General features: G+C 45.9%; 1 protein-coding gene across 10 annotated transcripts in view; it reads left to right on the forward strand.

Moving 5' to 3' along the window:
- neb (nebulin) overlaps nucleotides 1-18,679 on the forward strand; it is a 65,338-nt gene that overhangs the window by 23,114 nt on the left and 23,545 nt on the right. For all 10 annotated transcript variants that reach the window (XM_068602116.1, XM_068602110.1, XM_068602106.1 and 7 more), the window contains 57 exons: nucleotides 7-210; nucleotides 362-466; nucleotides 572-679; nucleotides 769-1,080; nucleotides 1,197-1,400; nucleotides 1,535-1,639; nucleotides 1,751-1,858; nucleotides 1,948-2,259; nucleotides 2,363-2,566; nucleotides 2,711-2,815; nucleotides 2,924-3,031; nucleotides 3,265-3,576; nucleotides 3,663-3,866; nucleotides 3,946-4,050; nucleotides 4,143-4,250; nucleotides 4,346-4,657; nucleotides 4,967-5,170; nucleotides 5,468-5,572; nucleotides 5,899-6,006; nucleotides 6,101-6,412; nucleotides 7,120-7,323; nucleotides 7,423-7,527; nucleotides 7,642-7,749; nucleotides 7,839-8,150; nucleotides 8,261-8,365; nucleotides 8,505-8,603; nucleotides 9,186-9,287; nucleotides 9,374-9,481; nucleotides 9,573-9,884; nucleotides 10,460-10,564; nucleotides 10,671-10,775; nucleotides 10,874-10,978; nucleotides 11,074-11,181; nucleotides 11,265-11,375; nucleotides 11,626-11,823; nucleotides 12,023-12,127; nucleotides 12,214-12,318; nucleotides 12,410-12,514; nucleotides 12,588-12,695; nucleotides 12,819-12,932; nucleotides 13,025-13,222; nucleotides 13,307-13,411; nucleotides 13,505-13,609; nucleotides 13,704-13,811; nucleotides 14,492-14,599; nucleotides 14,684-14,791; nucleotides 15,058-15,162; nucleotides 15,254-15,358; nucleotides 15,441-15,539; nucleotides 15,715-15,819; nucleotides 15,973-16,077; nucleotides 16,179-16,283; nucleotides 16,386-16,490; nucleotides 16,576-16,680; nucleotides 16,795-16,899; nucleotides 17,688-17,792; nucleotides 18,249-18,353. In XM_068602116.1, the coding sequence (XP_068458217.1) occupies nucleotides 7-210; nucleotides 362-466; nucleotides 572-679; nucleotides 769-1,080; nucleotides 1,197-1,400; nucleotides 1,535-1,639; nucleotides 1,751-1,858; nucleotides 1,948-2,259; nucleotides 2,363-2,566; nucleotides 2,711-2,815; nucleotides 2,924-3,031; nucleotides 3,265-3,576; nucleotides 3,663-3,866; nucleotides 3,946-4,050; nucleotides 4,143-4,250; nucleotides 4,346-4,657; nucleotides 4,967-5,170; nucleotides 5,468-5,572; nucleotides 5,899-6,006; nucleotides 6,101-6,412; nucleotides 7,120-7,323; nucleotides 7,423-7,527; nucleotides 7,642-7,749; nucleotides 7,839-8,150; nucleotides 8,261-8,365; nucleotides 8,505-8,603; nucleotides 9,186-9,287; nucleotides 9,374-9,481; nucleotides 9,573-9,884; nucleotides 10,460-10,564; nucleotides 10,671-10,775; nucleotides 10,874-10,978; nucleotides 11,074-11,181; nucleotides 11,265-11,375; nucleotides 11,626-11,823; nucleotides 12,023-12,127; nucleotides 12,214-12,318; nucleotides 12,410-12,514; nucleotides 12,588-12,695; nucleotides 12,819-12,932; nucleotides 13,025-13,222; nucleotides 13,307-13,411; nucleotides 13,505-13,609; nucleotides 13,704-13,811; nucleotides 14,492-14,599; nucleotides 14,684-14,791; nucleotides 15,058-15,162; nucleotides 15,254-15,358; nucleotides 15,441-15,539; nucleotides 15,715-15,819; nucleotides 15,973-16,077; nucleotides 16,179-16,283; nucleotides 16,386-16,490; nucleotides 16,576-16,680; nucleotides 16,795-16,899; nucleotides 17,688-17,792; nucleotides 18,249-18,353 (8,250 nt within the window). The remainder of the gene's footprint in view (nucleotides 1-6; nucleotides 211-361; nucleotides 467-571; nucleotides 680-768; nucleotides 1,081-1,196; nucleotides 1,401-1,534; nucleotides 1,640-1,750; nucleotides 1,859-1,947; nucleotides 2,260-2,362; nucleotides 2,567-2,710; nucleotides 2,816-2,923; nucleotides 3,032-3,264; nucleotides 3,577-3,662; nucleotides 3,867-3,945; nucleotides 4,051-4,142; nucleotides 4,251-4,345; nucleotides 4,658-4,966; nucleotides 5,171-5,467; nucleotides 5,573-5,898; nucleotides 6,007-6,100; nucleotides 6,413-7,119; nucleotides 7,324-7,422; nucleotides 7,528-7,641; nucleotides 7,750-7,838; nucleotides 8,151-8,260; nucleotides 8,366-8,504; nucleotides 8,604-9,185; nucleotides 9,288-9,373; nucleotides 9,482-9,572; nucleotides 9,885-10,459; nucleotides 10,565-10,670; nucleotides 10,776-10,873; nucleotides 10,979-11,073; nucleotides 11,182-11,264; nucleotides 11,376-11,625; nucleotides 11,824-12,022; nucleotides 12,128-12,213; nucleotides 12,319-12,409; nucleotides 12,515-12,587; nucleotides 12,696-12,818; nucleotides 12,933-13,024; nucleotides 13,223-13,306; nucleotides 13,412-13,504; nucleotides 13,610-13,703; nucleotides 13,812-14,491; nucleotides 14,600-14,683; nucleotides 14,792-15,057; nucleotides 15,163-15,253; nucleotides 15,359-15,440; nucleotides 15,540-15,714; nucleotides 15,820-15,972; nucleotides 16,078-16,178; nucleotides 16,284-16,385; nucleotides 16,491-16,575; nucleotides 16,681-16,794; nucleotides 16,900-17,687; nucleotides 17,793-18,248; nucleotides 18,354-18,679) is intronic.

Below are 18,679 nucleotides of genomic sequence, written 5' to 3' on the forward strand. Positions count from 1 at the left end.
GTCCAGAATATTTACAAGGAGGATCAGAAGATGTTGCAGGGTGTCGGATGGGTGCCGATAGGTTCATTGGATGTTGAGAAGGCAAAGAAAGCTGCCGATGCCCTGAATGAGAGAAAGTACCGTCAACACCCGAGCAACTACAAATTCAAACTCACCACTGAAGACATGCCCATGGTGTTGGCTAAGGCCAACGCGCAAGTTATGAACAAGGTATGAAATCATGAATCCTCAAAGAGAAGTAGGTATGAATAAGACAAAATGACTGTTGAACTTTCTCTCTTCTCCTTTCATGAAATTTTTTTAACTTACAGAGTACATAATGTGAATAAGCTCTCATACCGTTGTTTTTACATGACTGCAGAAATCATACCATGAAGCCTGGGAGAATCAGAAGTCAAATATCCACATCATGCCCGACGCTATGGATGTTCTTCTGGCCAAAGCCAACAATGTCAACTACAGCTTGGTAAGTGGAGAATTTAATAATTATGGTGGTACTTCAACTTGTATTTGTGGATTACTTCCAATGGTCAATAGATATACTGAACGTCTCTTGAATGTTTGTCTACAGAAAAAGTATAAACAGGCAAATGAAGACTCCAAGAAGAAGGGCTACGATATGCGCAATGATGCCGTTTCTGTCAAAGCAGCGAGGGCTTCCACGGACATTGCCAGTGATGTAAGTGTTTTATTTGAGTAATTTCAATGAAAAGTGACAACTAAGGCTGCAACAACTAATCTACCTACTTATTTCCTCTTTTACCCCAGTACAAGTACCACGCAGGGTACCGTAAGCAGGTGGGCCACCACATCGGGGCTCGCTGTGTCCAGGACGACCCTCTGCTTGTGCTGGCTCTGAACTCAGCCAAGATTGCCAGTGACGCCCTGTACAAGAAGGACTTCAACAAGTCCAAGACCAAGTTCAACCTGCCCGTGGACATGATGGCCTTTGAACTGGCCAAGAAGAACCAGATCCAGGTCAACCACGCCAACTACATCACTCGCCTCCACAACTGGACTTGTCTGCCGGACTCCAATGACGTCGTCCAGGCCAGACGTGCTTATGACATAAATAGTGACGTAAGTATGAATCCTTGAGTTTATATTGGAGGACATTATCATGTTCATGCATGTACACTTTTAAGGTTTTGGATAATCTTTCCAGATACATAATAACCTCTTTCTGTTTGGTCCAGAATATTTACAAGGAGGACCAAAAGATGATGCAGGGTATCGGATGGGTGCCGATAGGTTCATTGGATGTTGAGAAGGCAAAGAAAGCTGCCGAGGCCCTGAATGAGAGAAAGTACCGTCAACACCCGAGCAACTACAAATTCAAACTCACCACTGAAGACATGCCCATGGTGTTGGCTAAGGCCAACGCGCAAGTTATGAACAAGGTATGAAATCATATTCATATAACAGTTTGGTATCATGTCAAAGAACTCTATTGACTACTTATTTATATGATAAGGAATTTACTTCATCTTAAAAATCTACATTCATGTTGTATCATGTTGTTTTTCTGCAACAGAAATCATACCATGAAGCCTGGGAGAACCAGAAGTCAAATATCCACATCATGCCCGACGCTATGGATGTTCTTCTCGCCAAAGCCAACAATGTCAACTACAGCTTGGTAAGTGAAGAATTTAATAATTCTGGTGGTACTTCAACTTGTATTTGTGGATTACTTCCAATGGTCAATAGATATACTGAACGTCTCTGGGATGATTGTGTTTGTGTACAGAAAAAGTATAAACAGGCAAATGAAGACTCCAAGAAGAAGGGCTACGATATGCGCAACGATGCCGTTTCTGTCAAAGCAGCGAGGGCTTCCACGGACATTGCCAGTGATGTAAGTGTTTTATTTGAGTAATTTCAATGAAAAGTGACAACAAAGGCTGCAACAACTAATCTACCTACTTATTTCCTCTTTTACCCCAGTACAAGTACCACGCAGGGTACCGTAAGCAGGTGGGCCACCACATCGGGGCTCGCTGTGTCCAGGACGACCCTCTGCTTGTGCTGGCTCTGAACTCAGCCAAGATTGCCAGTGACGCCCTGTACAAAAAGGACTTCAACAAGTCCAAGACCAAGTTCAACCTGCCCGTGGACATGATGGCCTTTGAACTGGCCAAGAAGAACCAGATCCAGGTCAACCACGCCAACTACATCACTCGCCTCCACAACTGGACTTGTCTGCCGGACTCCAGTGACGTCGTCCAGGCCAGACGTGCTTATGACTTACAGAGTGACGTGAGTATGAATCCCTGCTAATTTGTTTCACTTATTCTTCCGTTTCATGTTAATGCTACCAAGTATGTCTGGGAATTCATTTTTGCGTCACTGCTTCTCAAAGGCTGTCTACAAAGCTGACCTGAAGTGGCTCCAGGGCACCGGCTGGGTCCCCATTGGCTCAATTGAGGTGGAGAAAGCCAAGAAGGCCGCAGATGCCTTGAGTGAGAGGAAATACCGCCAGCATCCCTACACTTTCCCCTTCAAAAGCACCACAGAGGCCATGAACATCGTACTGGCAAAGAATAACGCTTTGACCATGAACAAGGTAAAGAGTTCGTAATGTTATCGGTAAAATTCAAGGTCTTGTATTACATAGTGACCACCTTACTTTGCAATGGAGATCCCTATATGGATATCTCTTAGATTGATACCATCAAGTAACACAATGCATATTGGTTGTTTGTTGCAGCGTCTTTACACCGAGGCATGGGAGAATGACAAGACCAAGCTGCACATCAACCCTGACACCCCTGAGATCGTCCTCTCTCAGCAGAACGCTATCAACATGAGCAAGGTTGGCTTTATGGATGCCTGAAGCTCTCTGGACTGAAGGGCCATGATTAGACCACCATTTGTTAAAACAGCGAACTAAAGTATTCATAAAGTGTGTTCCACATTTCAGAAACTGTACAGACAAGGTTTTGAGGCCACCATCAACAAAGGCTATTTCCTCCCAAGTGACGCAGTGTCTGTCAAGGCTGCGAAGGCCTCCAGGGACATCATCAGTGATGTAAGTGACTCATACTCTATCAAATATCTGTTTATATTTCATCAACAAACACCTTTTTAATTAAAGCTTTCGAGCAGCAATCTACCAGTCCTATAAATTACATCATATCTTCCATTCAAAACTGTATTTGAAACTGCGATAGCTTTGAAATAAAACAAATGGTGCAGCAACATGATTATTAGTATTATACATCATGTGAGGGTAACTAAGACGTTTTCTACTAATACCATCAGTACAAGTACAAGACAGGGTACCGTAAGCAAGTGGGCCACCACATCGGAGCCCTCAGCGTCCAGGACGACCCTCTGATCGTGCTGGCGATGAACTCAGGCAAGATTGCCAGCGACGTCCTGTACAAGAAGGACTTCAACAAGTCCAAGACCAAGTTCAACCTGCCCGTGGACTTGATGAGTATTGAACTGGCCAAGAAGTGCCAGAAACAAGTCAACCACGCCAACTACATCACCCGCCTGCACCAGTGGACTTGTCTGCCGGACTCCTCTGACGTGGTCCAGGCCAGAAAGGCCTACGACCTGCAGAGTGATGTGAGCCCTCGTTCGACTACTTCAACATATTTCCAACATGCCTTGGTCAACTTATTGCTGATGTGTTTCAACGCTTTACCCAACAGGCCGTCTACAAAGCCGACATGGATGAGATCGTGGGCGTGGGATGGGTCCCCATTGGCTCACTTGGTGTGTTGAAGGCCAAGAATGCTGCAAAGATCCTCAGTGACCATCTTTACAGGCTGAAACCAGACCAACAGAAATTTACAACTGACATGAGTAGCATGTCCATGGTCTTGGCCAAAACAAATGCTGAAACCATTAACAAGGTAAAGAGTATTGCATCCCTCGTTTACGATTCTGTTTCCATCTTTTCCTGGTGTTTACAATTTGGGTTTCTCGCCACAGAAAAACTACGTTGCTGCTTGGGAGGCTGACAAGGTGAAAAACCACGTGATCCCTGACTTACCTGAGCTTTTGCTCTCCAAAGCTAACGCTTACAACATCAGCAAGGTATGTTTGCTCAGTTTGGGGTATTACACATCCATGTCAGAAAATATCAGTGTTACATTTTAATGCTTGAATTTTTTTTCTTTCTCTTCCAGAAACTCTACAGGCAAGGTGTTGAGGAGATGTTTAGGAAGGGCTACGACATCAAGTCCGACGCTGTTTCTATTATTGCTGCCAAACGTGGAAGAGAAATCATCAGCGACGTACGTAACATATCAATGAATTCTCTCTGATGGCGACTTGGACTTATTTGTGCAATATTCTGTGAATCATCACTTCGGTCTTTCTCTCTACACAGTACAAGTACAAGATGGGGTACCGCAAGCAGGTGGGCCACCACATCGGAGCCCTCAGCGTCCACGACGACCCTCTGATCGTGCTGGCGTTGAACTCAGCCAAGATCGCCAGTGACGCTCTGTACAAGAAGGACTTCAACCAGTCCAAGACCAAGTTCAACCTGCCCGTAGACATGCTGAATCTCGAGCTGGCCAAGAAGTGCCAGATCCAAGTCAACGACTTCAACTACAGAACTCGTCTGCACAACTGGACCTGCCTGCCGGACTCCACCGACGTGGTGCAGGCCAGGAAGGCCTACGACCTGCAGAGCGACGTGAGTCATACAAATTTCTCAGAATGCTTTTGCAAAAAAACTGCAAGGATTTTTATTTTTTACGGTAAATGGAAAAGTCATGGAAATTGGGTTTAAAGTCATGGAAATTTGGTGAAAAGTATTGGAAATTTGGTTTAAAGTTATAGAAATGTGGTTTGAAGTCATGGAAATTTTATTTTAAGTCATGGAAATTTGGTGAAAAGTCATGAAAAGGTCAAGGAAATTTGATTTGAAGTCATGAAAAAGTCATGTAAATCCATTGGTCAGAATGTGTCTGAACCCTGAATTCCCTCCCTTTGTCACCTCTAGGCTGTTTACAAGGCCGACTTGCAGTGGCTCAAGGGAACAGGTTGGGTGCCAATCGGTTCAGTCGATGTGGAAAAAGTCAAGAAAGCGTCTCAGATCCTGAGCGAGATGAAGTACCGTCAGCACCCCAGCAACTTCAAATTCACCGCCAAGACGACTGACATGCCTTATGCCCTGGCTCAGGCCAACGCCCACATCATGGACAAGGTATGTTCAATGTTGTTTCAGTCATGACTGACAGGACACCGGCTGAAACATCCATAAAGTAATATGATATTTAAATACATTAAATGGTTTAGTTTTGACAGATTGTATGCAATTAAAAAGGAAGTCAATTGTTTTGTCAGTATTACTTAGTTTTTTCAACTTTTGTTTCTTATAAAGCAAAAGTGTTTTTAATGACGGAATAATCAATAACTAAAGTAACCCATCTTTGGGATTTAGTTTCTTCCTTTTGTATCATAAGTCTCATCTCACTAAACCACATTCATGTGCTGTTTGCAGAAAGCGTACACCTCCGCCTGGGAGACGGACAAAATCAACCTGCACGTCATGCCGGACACGCCGGAGATCATCCTCGCCAAGCAGAACAAGATCAACACCAGTCTGGTAACGCAGTCGCTCGTCATGTACAACTATCACAAATGATCCTATCAGTGATCGTTAGCGTCATAGTCATCACTTAGTTGTGCTAAAGTTTGCAGAATGAATTACTTTGACATAATTGTTGACCTTTTAATCACGTCTCTTGTTAAGGAAATTGTCTGGTATTTTGTATGGCGTCTCTCTCTCTCTCTCTCTCTCTCTCTCTCTCTCTCTCTCTCTCTCTCTCTCTCTCTATATATATATATATCTATATATATATATATATATAGATATATATATATATAGATATATATATCAGACATCCTAATTGTGTCATTCCTCTCCCCCAGAAACAATACCGTGAAGGCTTTATGGACACCATAAACAAAGGGTACTACCTCCCCAAAGATGCCATTTCTGTTTTGGCAGCCAAGGCCTCCAGAGACATCGTCAGTGATGTGAGTCTGAAACTCTCGCTGAATTCTTCTGCAGCATTTATTATTTTGTGAATAAATCTAATCAAAACTACTTCCAATCCATTTTGTGCTTCAGTACAAATACAAAGCCGGTTTCCGCAAGCAATGCGGCCACCACATCGGCGCGCTCAGCGTCAAAGATGACCCTCTGATTATGTTAGCCGCCAACGCAGCCAAGATCTCCAGCGACAACATCTACAAGAAGGACTTCAACATGACCAAGACCAAGTACAACCTGCCGGTGGACATGCTGACGATCGAGCTAGCCAAGAAGTGCCAGCAGCAGGTCAACGACTTCAACTACAGGACCCACTTGCACCAATGGACCTGCCTGCCGGACTCCACAGACGTGGTCCAGGCCAGGAAGGCCTACGACCTGCAGAGTGACGTGAGTACCCTGAAAAGCTGGAAGGCAATCTGCTCCATTGGGTTTTAGCTCTTAGCCTGTGTTCTTAACCATGCAGGTAACCACTCTCAGGGTTGTTTTCTTTGATAGTCAGATTCAGATGATGATGACGACCCAGTTTGCCTATCTGCATGTGCAGACTTGTGTTTGTAATCACCATTTACGAACTGCAAAAGGGTCATTGTTGAAAGGCATTGTCATTTTAGGGCTTTGTGGCTAAAAGTAGCATCCCCAAAAGGTCTTTTTGTGGCGACCTTGGAAACAGTTAAAAGAGAAGCTGTGGAGGATCAGAACCCTTTGAGAGTCTGCGTTATGAAAGGGGGTGAGGCACTTAGTGCTTTAAACACTAAGAGAAACACTTCAACATCAAAGACTTGAAGGAAAGATGCAGGAAGCCAGTGGAGGATTGCATTACAGGAGATAAAGTTTTAGTTTTTGGTCGACTTGTACATAGAATATAACAGTAATCAAGACGACTCAAAGCATAAAGTGTCTAGCTGGTTCACTGAACGTCTCACCTTCACTGAAGTAGTGCAAACCATAAAACTTGGTTTTGGTCAACGAACTTTAAAACTCGGGGCAGAACCCATCAAGGTTTCTTGCTTTGTGTTCAACCGTCTACAAGAAGCCAAAACGTACGAGAACGCAGTGGCATTTGTCGGGGGCTTGACCTGCTCTCTGTTCTCCAGGCCGTGTACAAAGCCGACATGGAGTGGCTGAGAGGATGCGGCTGGTCGCCTCACGACTCCGTAGACGTCGTCAAAGCGAGGAACGCTCAGGCCATCATCAACGAGAGGCTCTACCGCCAGCCGCCAAGCACTGTGAAGTTCACCAGCGTGGTCGACCTCCCGGCGATCGTCCTTTCCAAGCAGAACGCCCACAACCTCAGCGACGTGAGCAGTGTGACGTGTTTGAACCCAAACGATACGCGTCGTCGGACCAATACCTCCTTGAATGAGACGTTAATGTTGTTGTTTCCTCACATCTGACAGTGGAAGTATCGGGAAGTCTGGGATAAAGACAAGGTCTCCTTCCACCTGCCGCCTGACACGCCCGCCGCGGTGCTGTCCAAAGCCAACGCCATCAGCATCAGCAACGTACGTCTGCTTTCTTACAGCATCTATAGGAGTTCTGCAGATGCTAGAGCTTTACATTAATGTCTGCAAAGTACATACGTCAGTTTTTAAATCATATTTTCTTGCTGTGTGCAGAAACTGTACACAGACGCATGGGACACCCAGAAGGCCAAAGGCTACCACATCAAGGAAGATGCTATCTCCGTGCTGAAGGCCAGAGCGTCCAGAGATATCATCAGTGACGTAAGAAGTGAAGGTTTTAATACACATTCATGAATTAGACACTTTCTTTGTCGTCATTCATTATTTATTTAATTTTTTTGCTTTTGTAGTACAAGTACCACGAAGGGTACCGTAAGCAGGTGGGCCACCACATCGGCGCTCGCTGCGTCCAGGACGACCCTCTGATCATGCTTGCAATGAACTCCGCCAAGATCGCCAGCGACGCTCTGTACAAGAAGGACTTCAACAAGTCCAAGACCAAGTTCAACCTGCCGGCGGACATGTTGAATCTCGAGCTGGCCAAAAAGTGCCAGATCCAAGTCAACGACTTCAACTACAGAACTCATCTGCACAACTGGACCTGTCTGCCGGACTCCACCGACGTGGTGCAGGCCAGGAAGGCCTACGACCTGCAGAGCGACGTGAGTTTACGGGCAGACAATATGCACACTCACATTGTTTATTTTCTGTGTGAATGCTTTCTGCTGCTGCGGTGGAAACACAGAAACATGCGTCTGCTTTGTCTCCTCAGGCCGTGTACAAAGCTGATCTGGAGTGGCTGCGCGGGTGTGGATGGATGCCACACGAGTCTGTGGGGGTGATGAAGGTGAAGAACGCGCAGAAGGTCCTGGCTGAGGTAGGTCCCACTACAGTTCTACTTTCTTTGGAAATCTCAGACATTTATGTACATATATTTTTAAGCTAGAAACAAATTCATATGCATCTTTTATTAAAATCGGATTCCTTGTTCTCGTGTGTTTCTTGTTGCGTTACAGAGAGGCTACCGCGTCAAGTTGGATGATCAGAAATTCACATGCCCGATTGACAGAGTCGACATGATTCGTGCAAAGAACGCTGCGTCGGTCCTCAACGAGGTGAGGACGCCTCTCTGCTTTCTGACAATGTTTTGGATTTCATTTGTTTTCCTGAGTTAAGATAAGTTAAGATAATCCTTCATTCGTCCAGCAGTGGAGAAATTTACAGGATTTAAAAACAGAATGGTCGTAAAAAAATAGTTTTAAAAAAAGAAAGAAGAAACAAGACAAGCGAGGCCTTTTCATTTTTTTTTAAAGAGTGTATTCTCATCCTGCATTAGAAAAGTATGCAGTTAAAACAACTTAAAAGCTAATAAAACATTGACCAAGTGTCCAGAAGAAGAAAACACTGAATTTGTTAATTTTGTATTATTGTTAAAAAACTGATAGCAGGCAGAAAATTTCCTTTTGCACAAGTTTCCTCCAGTTATTGCATTCACTAACTTGGTTAACTGTACAGTTTATCAGCTATAAACTAAATTAGTAAAATAAATGTTTTCTTTCCACTTTTTTTCTATTCTTCTGTAGTAAGGAAAGGTTAAAGTAAAGGTTGCCTACCCCTGAAACGCCTCGCAGAAAAGTCACATGATGAATTCTAGTGTTTGTTTCTGTGACTGAGTTGTGATTCGTCTCTCTGCTCAGGCTAAGTACCGAGAGGCCTGGCACATGGAAAAGACCAAGTTCACGGTGCAGGACACCCCGATTCTGGCCACAGCCAGAGAGGTGGCGAAGAACGTCCACCCGGTAAGGCCGACGCCTCAACAAGTCGACTGTACTTTGTCCTCACACGTCGTTATCGAGCCTCACCACTGTGTGTCCATCTCCTGCAGAAACTCTACACCAAAGCGTGGGACACGGTGAAGGCCACCGGATACTTCATGCCCGGAGATGCCGTTCCCATCAAGCAGTGCATCCAAACGAGTAAAGTGCAGAGTCAAGTGAGTTGTTTGGGACAAAAGTTGTGTTTTTTAAAGATAAGAAACGCCCACCGGTACATTTTGATTTCATGGTTTCTGTCCGTGCCCGCAGCACAAGTACCTCGAGAGCTACCGCAAGCAGGTGGGCCACCACATCGGAGCCCTGAGCGTCCAGGACGACCCTCTGATCATGCTGGCGCTGAACTCCGCCAAGATCGCCAGCGATGCCCTGTACAAGAAGCACTTCAACCAGTCCAAGACCAAGTTCAACCTGCCCGTGGACATGCTGCAGTTCGAACTGGCCAAGAAGTGCCAGAGGCAAGTCAACGACGACCTGTACAGGACACGCCTGCACAACTGGACCTGCATGCCGGACCAGACCGACGTCATCCAGGCCCGCAAAGCCTACGATCTCCAGAGCGACGTGAGTGCTTCCACCCTTTTGAAATCAAACATTTGTCAATTTCACAGAAACAAAAGGCTACTTTGTGATATTCAGGAAATTATGACCAACATGTTTCTGTGAACAAACGCATTGTCCAATAAAAAATAACTACAGAGCAGGAAAAAAAAAAGTCATGGAATTTTTTTTTTTTTAAAAAGAAAAAGTCATAGAATTTTTTTTTTTATTTTTAAAAAGTCATAAAAAATTTTTTTTTTAAACTCATAGAAATTTTTTTTTTTTTTAAATGTCAAAATTTCTTGGTTTTTTAAGTCATAGAATTTTTGTTTTTTTCAAAGTCATAGAAAAGTTAGTTTTTTTTAGTCAGAAAAGTTTTTTTTTAAAAGTCATAAAAAAGGCTTTTGTAAGTCATATAGAATTTTTTTTTTAAAGTCATTGAAAAGTTTTTTTTTTTAAAGTCAGAAAAGTAAAATAAAAAAAAGTCATAGAAAAAAAGGGAAAAAGTAGGAAAAATCATCAAAAAGTCGTGAAAAAGTCACCAAAAAGTCATGGGAATCCATTGGTCAAAATGTGATCCCTGTGCTTCCCGTCTTCAGAACGTGTACAAGGCAGACCTGGAATGGCTGCGCGGCTGCGGCTGGGTGGCGGCTGACTCTGTGGAGCACGTGAAGGTCCGGAAGGCCCAGGAGATCCTCAACGAGGTGGGGGAACCGCAACGCTCTCAAGTCTTTCAGCACCTTCTCTTCCCAGCCAGTGGGTTTGTGGGTTTGTGTTCTCACCTCCGTGTTTGTTGGTTTCCCACTGCAGAGGCACTACAAGAAGAGCGCCCAAGACGGCTTTGCCAAATTCACCCTGATCGTGGACCGTCCTGAGCTCATCTTGGCGAGGATCAACGATGCAAACCTCAGCGACGTATGGAGGAAAACATACAATATCATTTATGCTTCTTCATTTAAAAGTAGCTTGGTAATTCATTTTGATCGCATCTGTTTGTTTGCTTCCTGTTTCAGCTCAAGTACAAGGAGACCTTCAATGCAGAAAAGGGTCACTACATTGGTTCAGAAGACACTCCTCAGCTGGCTCACAGCAGGGAGGTGTCCAAGAACATCAGCGAGGTAATGCAAAGTAGTTATTAGTGCAATCATTTTGTATGATGTCATACATATATACATATATATATGTTTTACGCTTTGTGCCTTTGTTATTTCAGAAACTCTACAAGCAGCAATGGGACGAGTCGAAGGCGTCCGGCTACTCGCTGGACCATGAGTACATCCCGCTGGTCAGCGGCAGGAAGGGCAGGGAGATCATCAGCGATGTGAGTGTCTTCTTTTTTAGAAAAATAAGAAAAGCACATGGAATCAAACAGTTGAGACTTTTTATTATTCTGGATCCTTCCAGGCCAAGTACCATGATGTACATGAGAAGACCAAGGGCCACTACATGGCTGGGACGCTGGTGGACTTCCCCGAGGTGATGCGCTGTGGACAGCAGGAGAAGAACAAGGGACTGGTAAGACCTCAAAAGGATTGATTGTGTTCGTTTCACACTAAAGACCGTACAGAAGGAGTACGCAAAGACTTCTATACAACCAGAGAATACAGCTTTAACATTTGAAGCATAGACTTCTATGCAACCAAAGACTGCAGCTTCAACACATGAAGCATAGACTTCTATACCACCAAATACATCAAGGCATCTTTATACTTTTGCAAGGGTCATGTTGGCAGCAACAGTGTAAGTAACTTGAATGTCTCCACAGAGGATCTACACGAAGGACTACCACCACACCAAGACCAAGACTCACCTCCCGCCCGACATCATCGCCAACAAGGTGGCCAAGCGGTGCCAGGACATGCTGAGTGACGTCCTCTACCGCACGTACCTGCACCAGTGGACCTGCCACCCCGACCAGGAGGACGCCATCCGCGCCCGCAAGACCAACGAGATCCTCAGTGATGTAGGTTCTTCTTCAGGCTTCATCTTTTAGTCCTGGTTCTCTATATAGACCTGCATCAGTAAAGGAGACCATCAGAGAGAAGATGTTTCTATGTCTGGTGCTCTGGAACACACAGCTGAAGCTCCTTGCAGTAGCTGTAGGCTCTTTAACAACCGAGAGCTGTTGTAAAAACAGCTGTTCTGCTGTTTCCGCTCAACAGGTGTTCTACAAGGAGGACCTGAACTGGATGAAGGGGATGGGCTGCTTCGTCTGGGACACGCCAGAGATCATCCGCGCCAAGAAGTCCTACGACCTGCAGAGTGACGTGAGTTCAGTTATTAGTTCAGTGTTTCACCTTCTCGCGGTTAACTTTTGAACTCCATGCTCACCCCTGCGTCATGTTTTATTCAGCTTCAATACAGACACGAGGCCAAGAAGGAATTCAACAATTACTCCATCGTGACGGACACGCCGGCCTACGTGACCGCCGTCCTGGGCAACACCTGGGCTAGTGATGTAAGTGAGCTTTAAGAGAAACACACAAAACATAAGGTTTGAGTCTAAAATGCCCCATGGAGTGCGTTAACCCCACGCTTGTCGCCGACAGCTCAACTACAGGGAGGCGTACCACAAGGAGAAGCACCTGTACACCACCGTTCTGGACACGTACGACTACGCCAGATGCCACGACTTCAAGCACTTCTTCAGCAACGTAAGACAAGCTCTCCTCTCCTTCGCACAGCTGTGTGAGCGGCGACGTAACGGTTTGGTTCTTCTGACGACAGAAAGAGTACAGCGCCGCCTGGGACAAGATCAAAGCCAAGAGCTACCAGATCCCCCACGACTCGCACGCCATGCAGCACGCCAAGCAGCAGAAGATCATCCTCAGCGGCGTGAGTTCCACTTCCTGTTTGTGTTTTCCGCTCCACGTCGATGCTGCACTTTCGGAGTTTTAAGTCACACGGCATGAATCCTGTGGTCACTCCCCCTTTTTTCTTTCTTCTTTCTTTCTTTAGGTGAAGTACAAGGAGGAGTACGAGAAGTTCAAATCCCTCTACAGCCTGCCCAAGTCCCTCGAGGACGACCCCGCCACCGCCCGCTGCGTCAAAGCTGGAAAGCTGGTCCTGGACGTGAGTGATGCCGCCGCCGCATTGCCCGCATGTCTGCACCTTTTCTTTCTCTTGAGGGTAATAAAGCCGGACTGGTTGTCCCTTCTTTCTAGCGTCTGTACAAGGAGGACTACGAGAAGACCAAGGCCAAGAACCACATCCCACCAGACATGCTGGAGATCCTCCAGGCCCACAAAACCCAGTCCACCGTCAGCGGGATCCACTACCGCAAGTTCCTGCACCAGTGGATCTGCATGCCCGACATGCAGGTGTACACGCAGGCCCGCAAGGTCAACGAGCAGCTCAGCGACGTGAGTCACCGCCGCTCTGCAGGTTCTCTGCATAAATGTATGAAAACAGGTCTGTTCCATTCAAACGCTCGTCTCTCTCCGCAGATCTTCTACAAGGACGACCTGAACTGGCTGAGGGGGATCGGCTGCTACGCCTCGGACACGCCGGAGATCCTCCGCGTGAAGCACGCCGGAGACCTGCAGAGCGTGGTCAGCGCCTCCTCACGCTCACTTCCACCTTTCACATCCTCCCGCTTGTGCCCGCTGTCGTGATGGTGACCTCGACGTGTGTTTGTCTTCCAGAACAAGTACAAAGCTAAAGCTGTCGAGTCCTTCAAGGAGTACTCGGTGGTGACGGACACGCCGGTGTACGAGACAGCCAAGCAGAACTCCCAGAACCTGAGCGACGTGAGTGGAACCTTCTTTAAAAAACGTCCGTTACTGTGTCCATGAAACGAATAAAATCCCGACTGTTCATCTGGTCCTTTGTGTTTCGTTGCAGCTGCACTACCGCTACGATTACAACGCCAACATCAAGGGGAGCAGCAGCGCTCCGGCTGTGACCGTGGACACGGAGCGCGCCCGCTTGGCCAACTACATCCAGAGCGACGTAAGAGTGACGCTGCTCACGAGGATGCGTACGAAACAATCATAAAATACATGTTGCAACATTAAAAACAATGGGAGATAAAAGCGTTTAAACACATGCAACATTATGCCATCAGTTAGGAAAAAGACATTTGATAAAAGTGAGTCTTGAGAAGATTTAAAGGAAGATTAAATCTATATATTTATAAGATGACTGATTTTTGCTCCACTTAATACTGAAGAAAATATTGTTTGTGGCCTGAAACTAAATATAAACACTATTTATTCATATATTCCACTGATTTTGTGAACATAACACCTTTGGTGAAACAGTTTCCATCACCAGAACAGTTCGTCCTCATGAATAAAGTTCTGTTTTCACAAGAAATATGAAGAATTTCAATAATCCAGCTTCAATTTTTCAGCTTTGAGTCATATTATTTTTTATAAACTTGTGCCTGAGGACACTGGTGCCTCATTATCTAGAGAGATGAGATTGTTCTGCAATGTTAGACGTAACACATGAATATGTATGTCATATGAAGAGCCTTTAAAAAGCTGAATTTAAGAAATGATGTAAAATCAAGAAAAAGGTAATGACGATAAGGACTGTCTTCGGGCAGAACCGGTCTTTGTGTCGCCGTCCTGTTTTCACCTTTTGGCCGTCTCACCTTCTCACCTGGTCCTCTTGTCTTCTCCCAGAACTGGTACAAGGAGGCCAACAAGAACCACATGGCCACCGGCTACTCGCTCCCACACGACACCCCGCTCATCAAGCAGGCCAAGATGAACAGCGTCGTCAGCAGCTACGTGAGTACAGCAGCAACACACTGCCCGTCAATGGAGGGTTTTGTGTTCGTCTCACTGAATCACGTTGTGCTTTTATTTGTGCAGGTGAAGTACAAGGAAGCGTACGAGATGATGAAGGCCAAAGCCTACACTCTTCACCCGGAGGGCGTCAACTTTGTCAACTCCAGGAAAGCCAACAAGATCACCAACAACGTAAGACTATGATGCCTTCAGGCTCCTCAGTGAACATGAGTACTGGATGACAATGGTCTCATGATGCGTTCAGGCTCCACTCAGTGAAAATAAGTATCAGCTTAAAAAATATGTAATCATTGATCTAAAAGTTATATTTGCAAATGTTTTTCTTTTGGTCGGATCCAAACCATGAGATAAAAAAACTCATATGTCGCCTTCCTTCCTCTTTCCATCCCTCCCTCCCTCCCTCCCTCTTTCCTTCCTTCCTTCCTTCCTCTGCACAGCGGCTGTATCGGGAGGACTACCACAAGCAGAAGGACAAGATCCACACGACCTACGACACTCCGGACATCAGACAAGTGAAGATGAACCAGACGCACCTGAGCGACGTAAGGACCCGCCTCCGCACACCTGCAGGCCTCACACCTATGTTTAACTCCCCGGTGATGAGACGTGTCTTTGTCTCCTCTTGTTTTCCAGCTGTGCTACAGAGAGAAGTACTACGCCAACAGAGGCCAGCTGATCTCCCTGCCCATCACGCCCCAGCTGATGCACTGCTACCACGTCAACGAGATCACCAGCGAGGTGAAGACACGCCCACTGAGACCCTCAAACCGCAGCTCCACACAGCGCTGCTTCACCTCCTTCATTTCTGTTTGTGTCGTAGCTGAAATACAAAGAGGACCTGACGTGGCTGAGAGGACTCGGCTGCTTCCTGTACGACACGCCGGAGATGATCCACGTCCGCAACATCAACAAGCAGCGGGTACGTGTTAGTGAGGGGAAGGTCATTTAGTCCATGAGGTCTAGTAGACAGAGAGGAGAGTCCTTTAGTCCTTTAACTTCTACTAATACCCTTCTAAGCGATGCTGGGGTGTAACCCCCGCGTCGTGACTTCCTGCCGTGGCGTCACCAGCCTCCGTGTACTTCCTGTCTGGCAGGTCACATACCCGGTGGAGGCGAAGAAGAACCTGGCCAACTTCTCCGTGGTGCTGGAGACGCCCGAGTACAAGCGGGTCACCGAGCTGAAGACCCACATGAGCAACGTGAGTCACTTTAAGATGAATTAACACAGCTCTTCTTGTTGTAATGCACGTGTTTAATATGTTTTAGTATGTAAACATGTATGTACCAACCGTCAGTCCACCCAGAGGTCTGTGATCTGCTTGTGATCCGTGTTCTGCTCGTTTTCCCTGCAGCTGATCTACAAAGCCCAGAGCAAGGAGGACCAGTCCAAGGTCTCCACCACCGTGGACTCTGTGGACATCCTGAGAGCCAAATGGGCCCAGCAGCTGACTAACAAGGCAAGTTCAGAAGCCCCGCCCCCTCTCCCCATGAGGGTGTCAATCACAGAGATTTGTTCTCCTGCTCGTGACCTCATCGTCCTCCTTCTTCTTCTCTACAGTTCCAGTACACCAACTTGGCCAGCAAAGAGCGGTCTCACTTCACTCAAGAGATAGAAACGCCAAACATGGGCCACGCCAGAAGAATGAAAGTGGTCTGCAGCGACGTGAGTCTTCCTCGTCTTCCTCCTCGTCTGGAGTTAAAGGAGATAAATGTATAAACGGTGACACTCCTCTGACGTGTTTTGCACTTTTTGTTCTTCCTGTAGAACAAATACAAAGACCAGTACGAGAAGATGAAGCACAGGTACACCGCCATCGCCGACACGCCTCTCCTGATCCGGGCCAAGAAGGCCTACCTCCAGTCCAGTGACGTAAGTCCTCATGCAGACCTCAAGTATAAATATACACTCAAATTATACGTGGATAACACAATATGTGTGTGTGTGTGCTCTGCAGCTGCGCTACAAAGAGACCTTCGAGCTCGCTAAAGGTCACTACCACACGGTGAAGGACGCGCTGGACATCACATACCACCGCAGGGTCACCGACGACATCAGCGAGGTCAGCTCATTGATCACCAGCGTTCCTCCTGCTGAGACGATGCTACCCAAACATTCAGGAGACGTTTTCATTGTTCTTACTGCTGCTCTTCTTTCTCTTCCTCCTCTTCCTCAGGTCAAGTACAGAGAGAAGTACATCAACACTCTGGGAACCTGGAAGTCCATCCCCGACCGCCCAGAGTTCTTCTTCAGCAAAATCGCCAACGAGAACGTCAGCAGCGTGAGTCGAGCTTCCTGCGCGTGCATGTCCACCCGCAGGAGATAAATAGTTATATACCGTAAAGTTCAGGTTACAAGCTGCTACTTTTTTCCTCAACTTTGACACGTGCGGCTTAAATAACGGTGCGGCTAATTTGTGTATTTATACAATTCTAAATTTAGCAGCAGTTGCAGAGACATAGCAGCAAGCTAGCGCGCTAGCAGTGGTATTGGCTTCAACTAGCAGTTTCAGCTTCCCATAACTTACCTCATGGTAACAGCTCCAGTGCTAACAAAGCAAACAAAACACAACCTACAATAATAAATGATCGGATAAAATATACACTTATTTAGCACAACAGAGCTTAATACTGATCCACCTACCACAGAGACAACGTGCTGCAGACTGGACAGAACACACGGGGTCCACGGCTCAAGTATGCAGGGGCCCGGTAGGGGCGGGGCTCTAATGTCTCACAGCACGCTAGTCTCCTGGCCGACTGACAGCGAGCTAGCGCGCTAGCAGCGAGCTAGCGCAGCGAGCTAGCGCGCTAGCAGCGAGCTAGCGCGCTAGCAGCGAGCTAGCGCGCTATCTGCTGTGGCTGCACTGTAACAACACTAAAGATTCAGCACAAAAATAAAAAGTGTTGTCAGCTGCAGCAGCAACAGCTGCTTATGAACCGCTGCGGCTTCTTTATGAAATAAATACAACTTTCTTTTGTATGTTTTATTTAGTAGATGCAGCTTATAAAAGGTACATTTGACGGTATATGCGTATGTATAATATATGATTCAATGCTCCTCTTGCAGGTGAGGTACAAGGAGGACCTGGAGTGGATGAAGGGAATCGGCTGCTTCGTGTGGGACACGCCGGAGCTGGTCCGGGCCGAGCAGAACAAGGCGCTGTACAGCGAGGTGAGCTCATCTGAGGGTGTTTTTATTTCATATGCTAGAACACACAACTACAACCACTGGAGCTGCACCGAATCGGCAGTTATGTTCAGTCAGACTATTCCAGCTTTTTAAATTTTCATCTCATTTAAGTTTTAAGTTTTCTAATTTTCCACAAAAGCTATGAATGAAATATTTACACAAAAAATGCAGCCGGTTACACAAACAAGTAAAAATAAATAAAATATCTGGAAACATTTTGATACATACATTTGATTTATACAAATACATTTTAACTTTGCTTTAATTTAGTCTGCATCATATCTCATATAAAAGATCTTTGTATTAAATGTTTTATCCTTTTCCTCAACAAACACGTCTGTTGGTAACGTTTCCATGTGTTTCCATTTAGGTTATAGTTATGTAGAGTCATGAGGGAGGTAGTTGTGCATCACTAACGGCTCGATCTCTCGCTCACAGAGACTCTACAAAGCTTCCTTCGAGAAGAACAGAGGAAACTTCAAGTACAGCTGCGACACGCCGTTCTTCCAGGCGGCAAAATACGCCTCCACGCTCATCAACAACGTGAGTCTCATCCACTCATTCCTTCAGCTTTAATCTCTTCTCTGAGAGTTCATAGTGTTGTTATTATCATGTTTATTGACTATAATATATGTGTATATATAATATAATGTGTATTACCTGCTCTTGTTCTCGGTAACCATGATGCCTCGTGTATGAAAATGTGTCTAATGTTCTTTGTATCAACTTGTTTCAGCGCTGGAGGAAGTACTCGCATCCTTTACTGCAGTAGAAGTAGAAATACACAGTTTAACAGTACTTCATGACACGTAAAAGTGTTGTTGTGTACTGTGGTAGATAAGAAGTACACGCTGCTACTGCGTCATATC

The sequence above is a fragment of the Clinocottus analis genome, unplaced genomic scaffold (assembly GCF_023055335.1).
Source record: "Clinocottus analis isolate CAN_PGR_092001 unplaced genomic scaffold, fCliAna1.0.p SCAF_59, whole genome shotgun sequence".
NCBI classification, from domain to species: Eukaryota; Metazoa; Chordata; class Actinopteri; order Perciformes; family Cottidae; genus Clinocottus; species Clinocottus analis.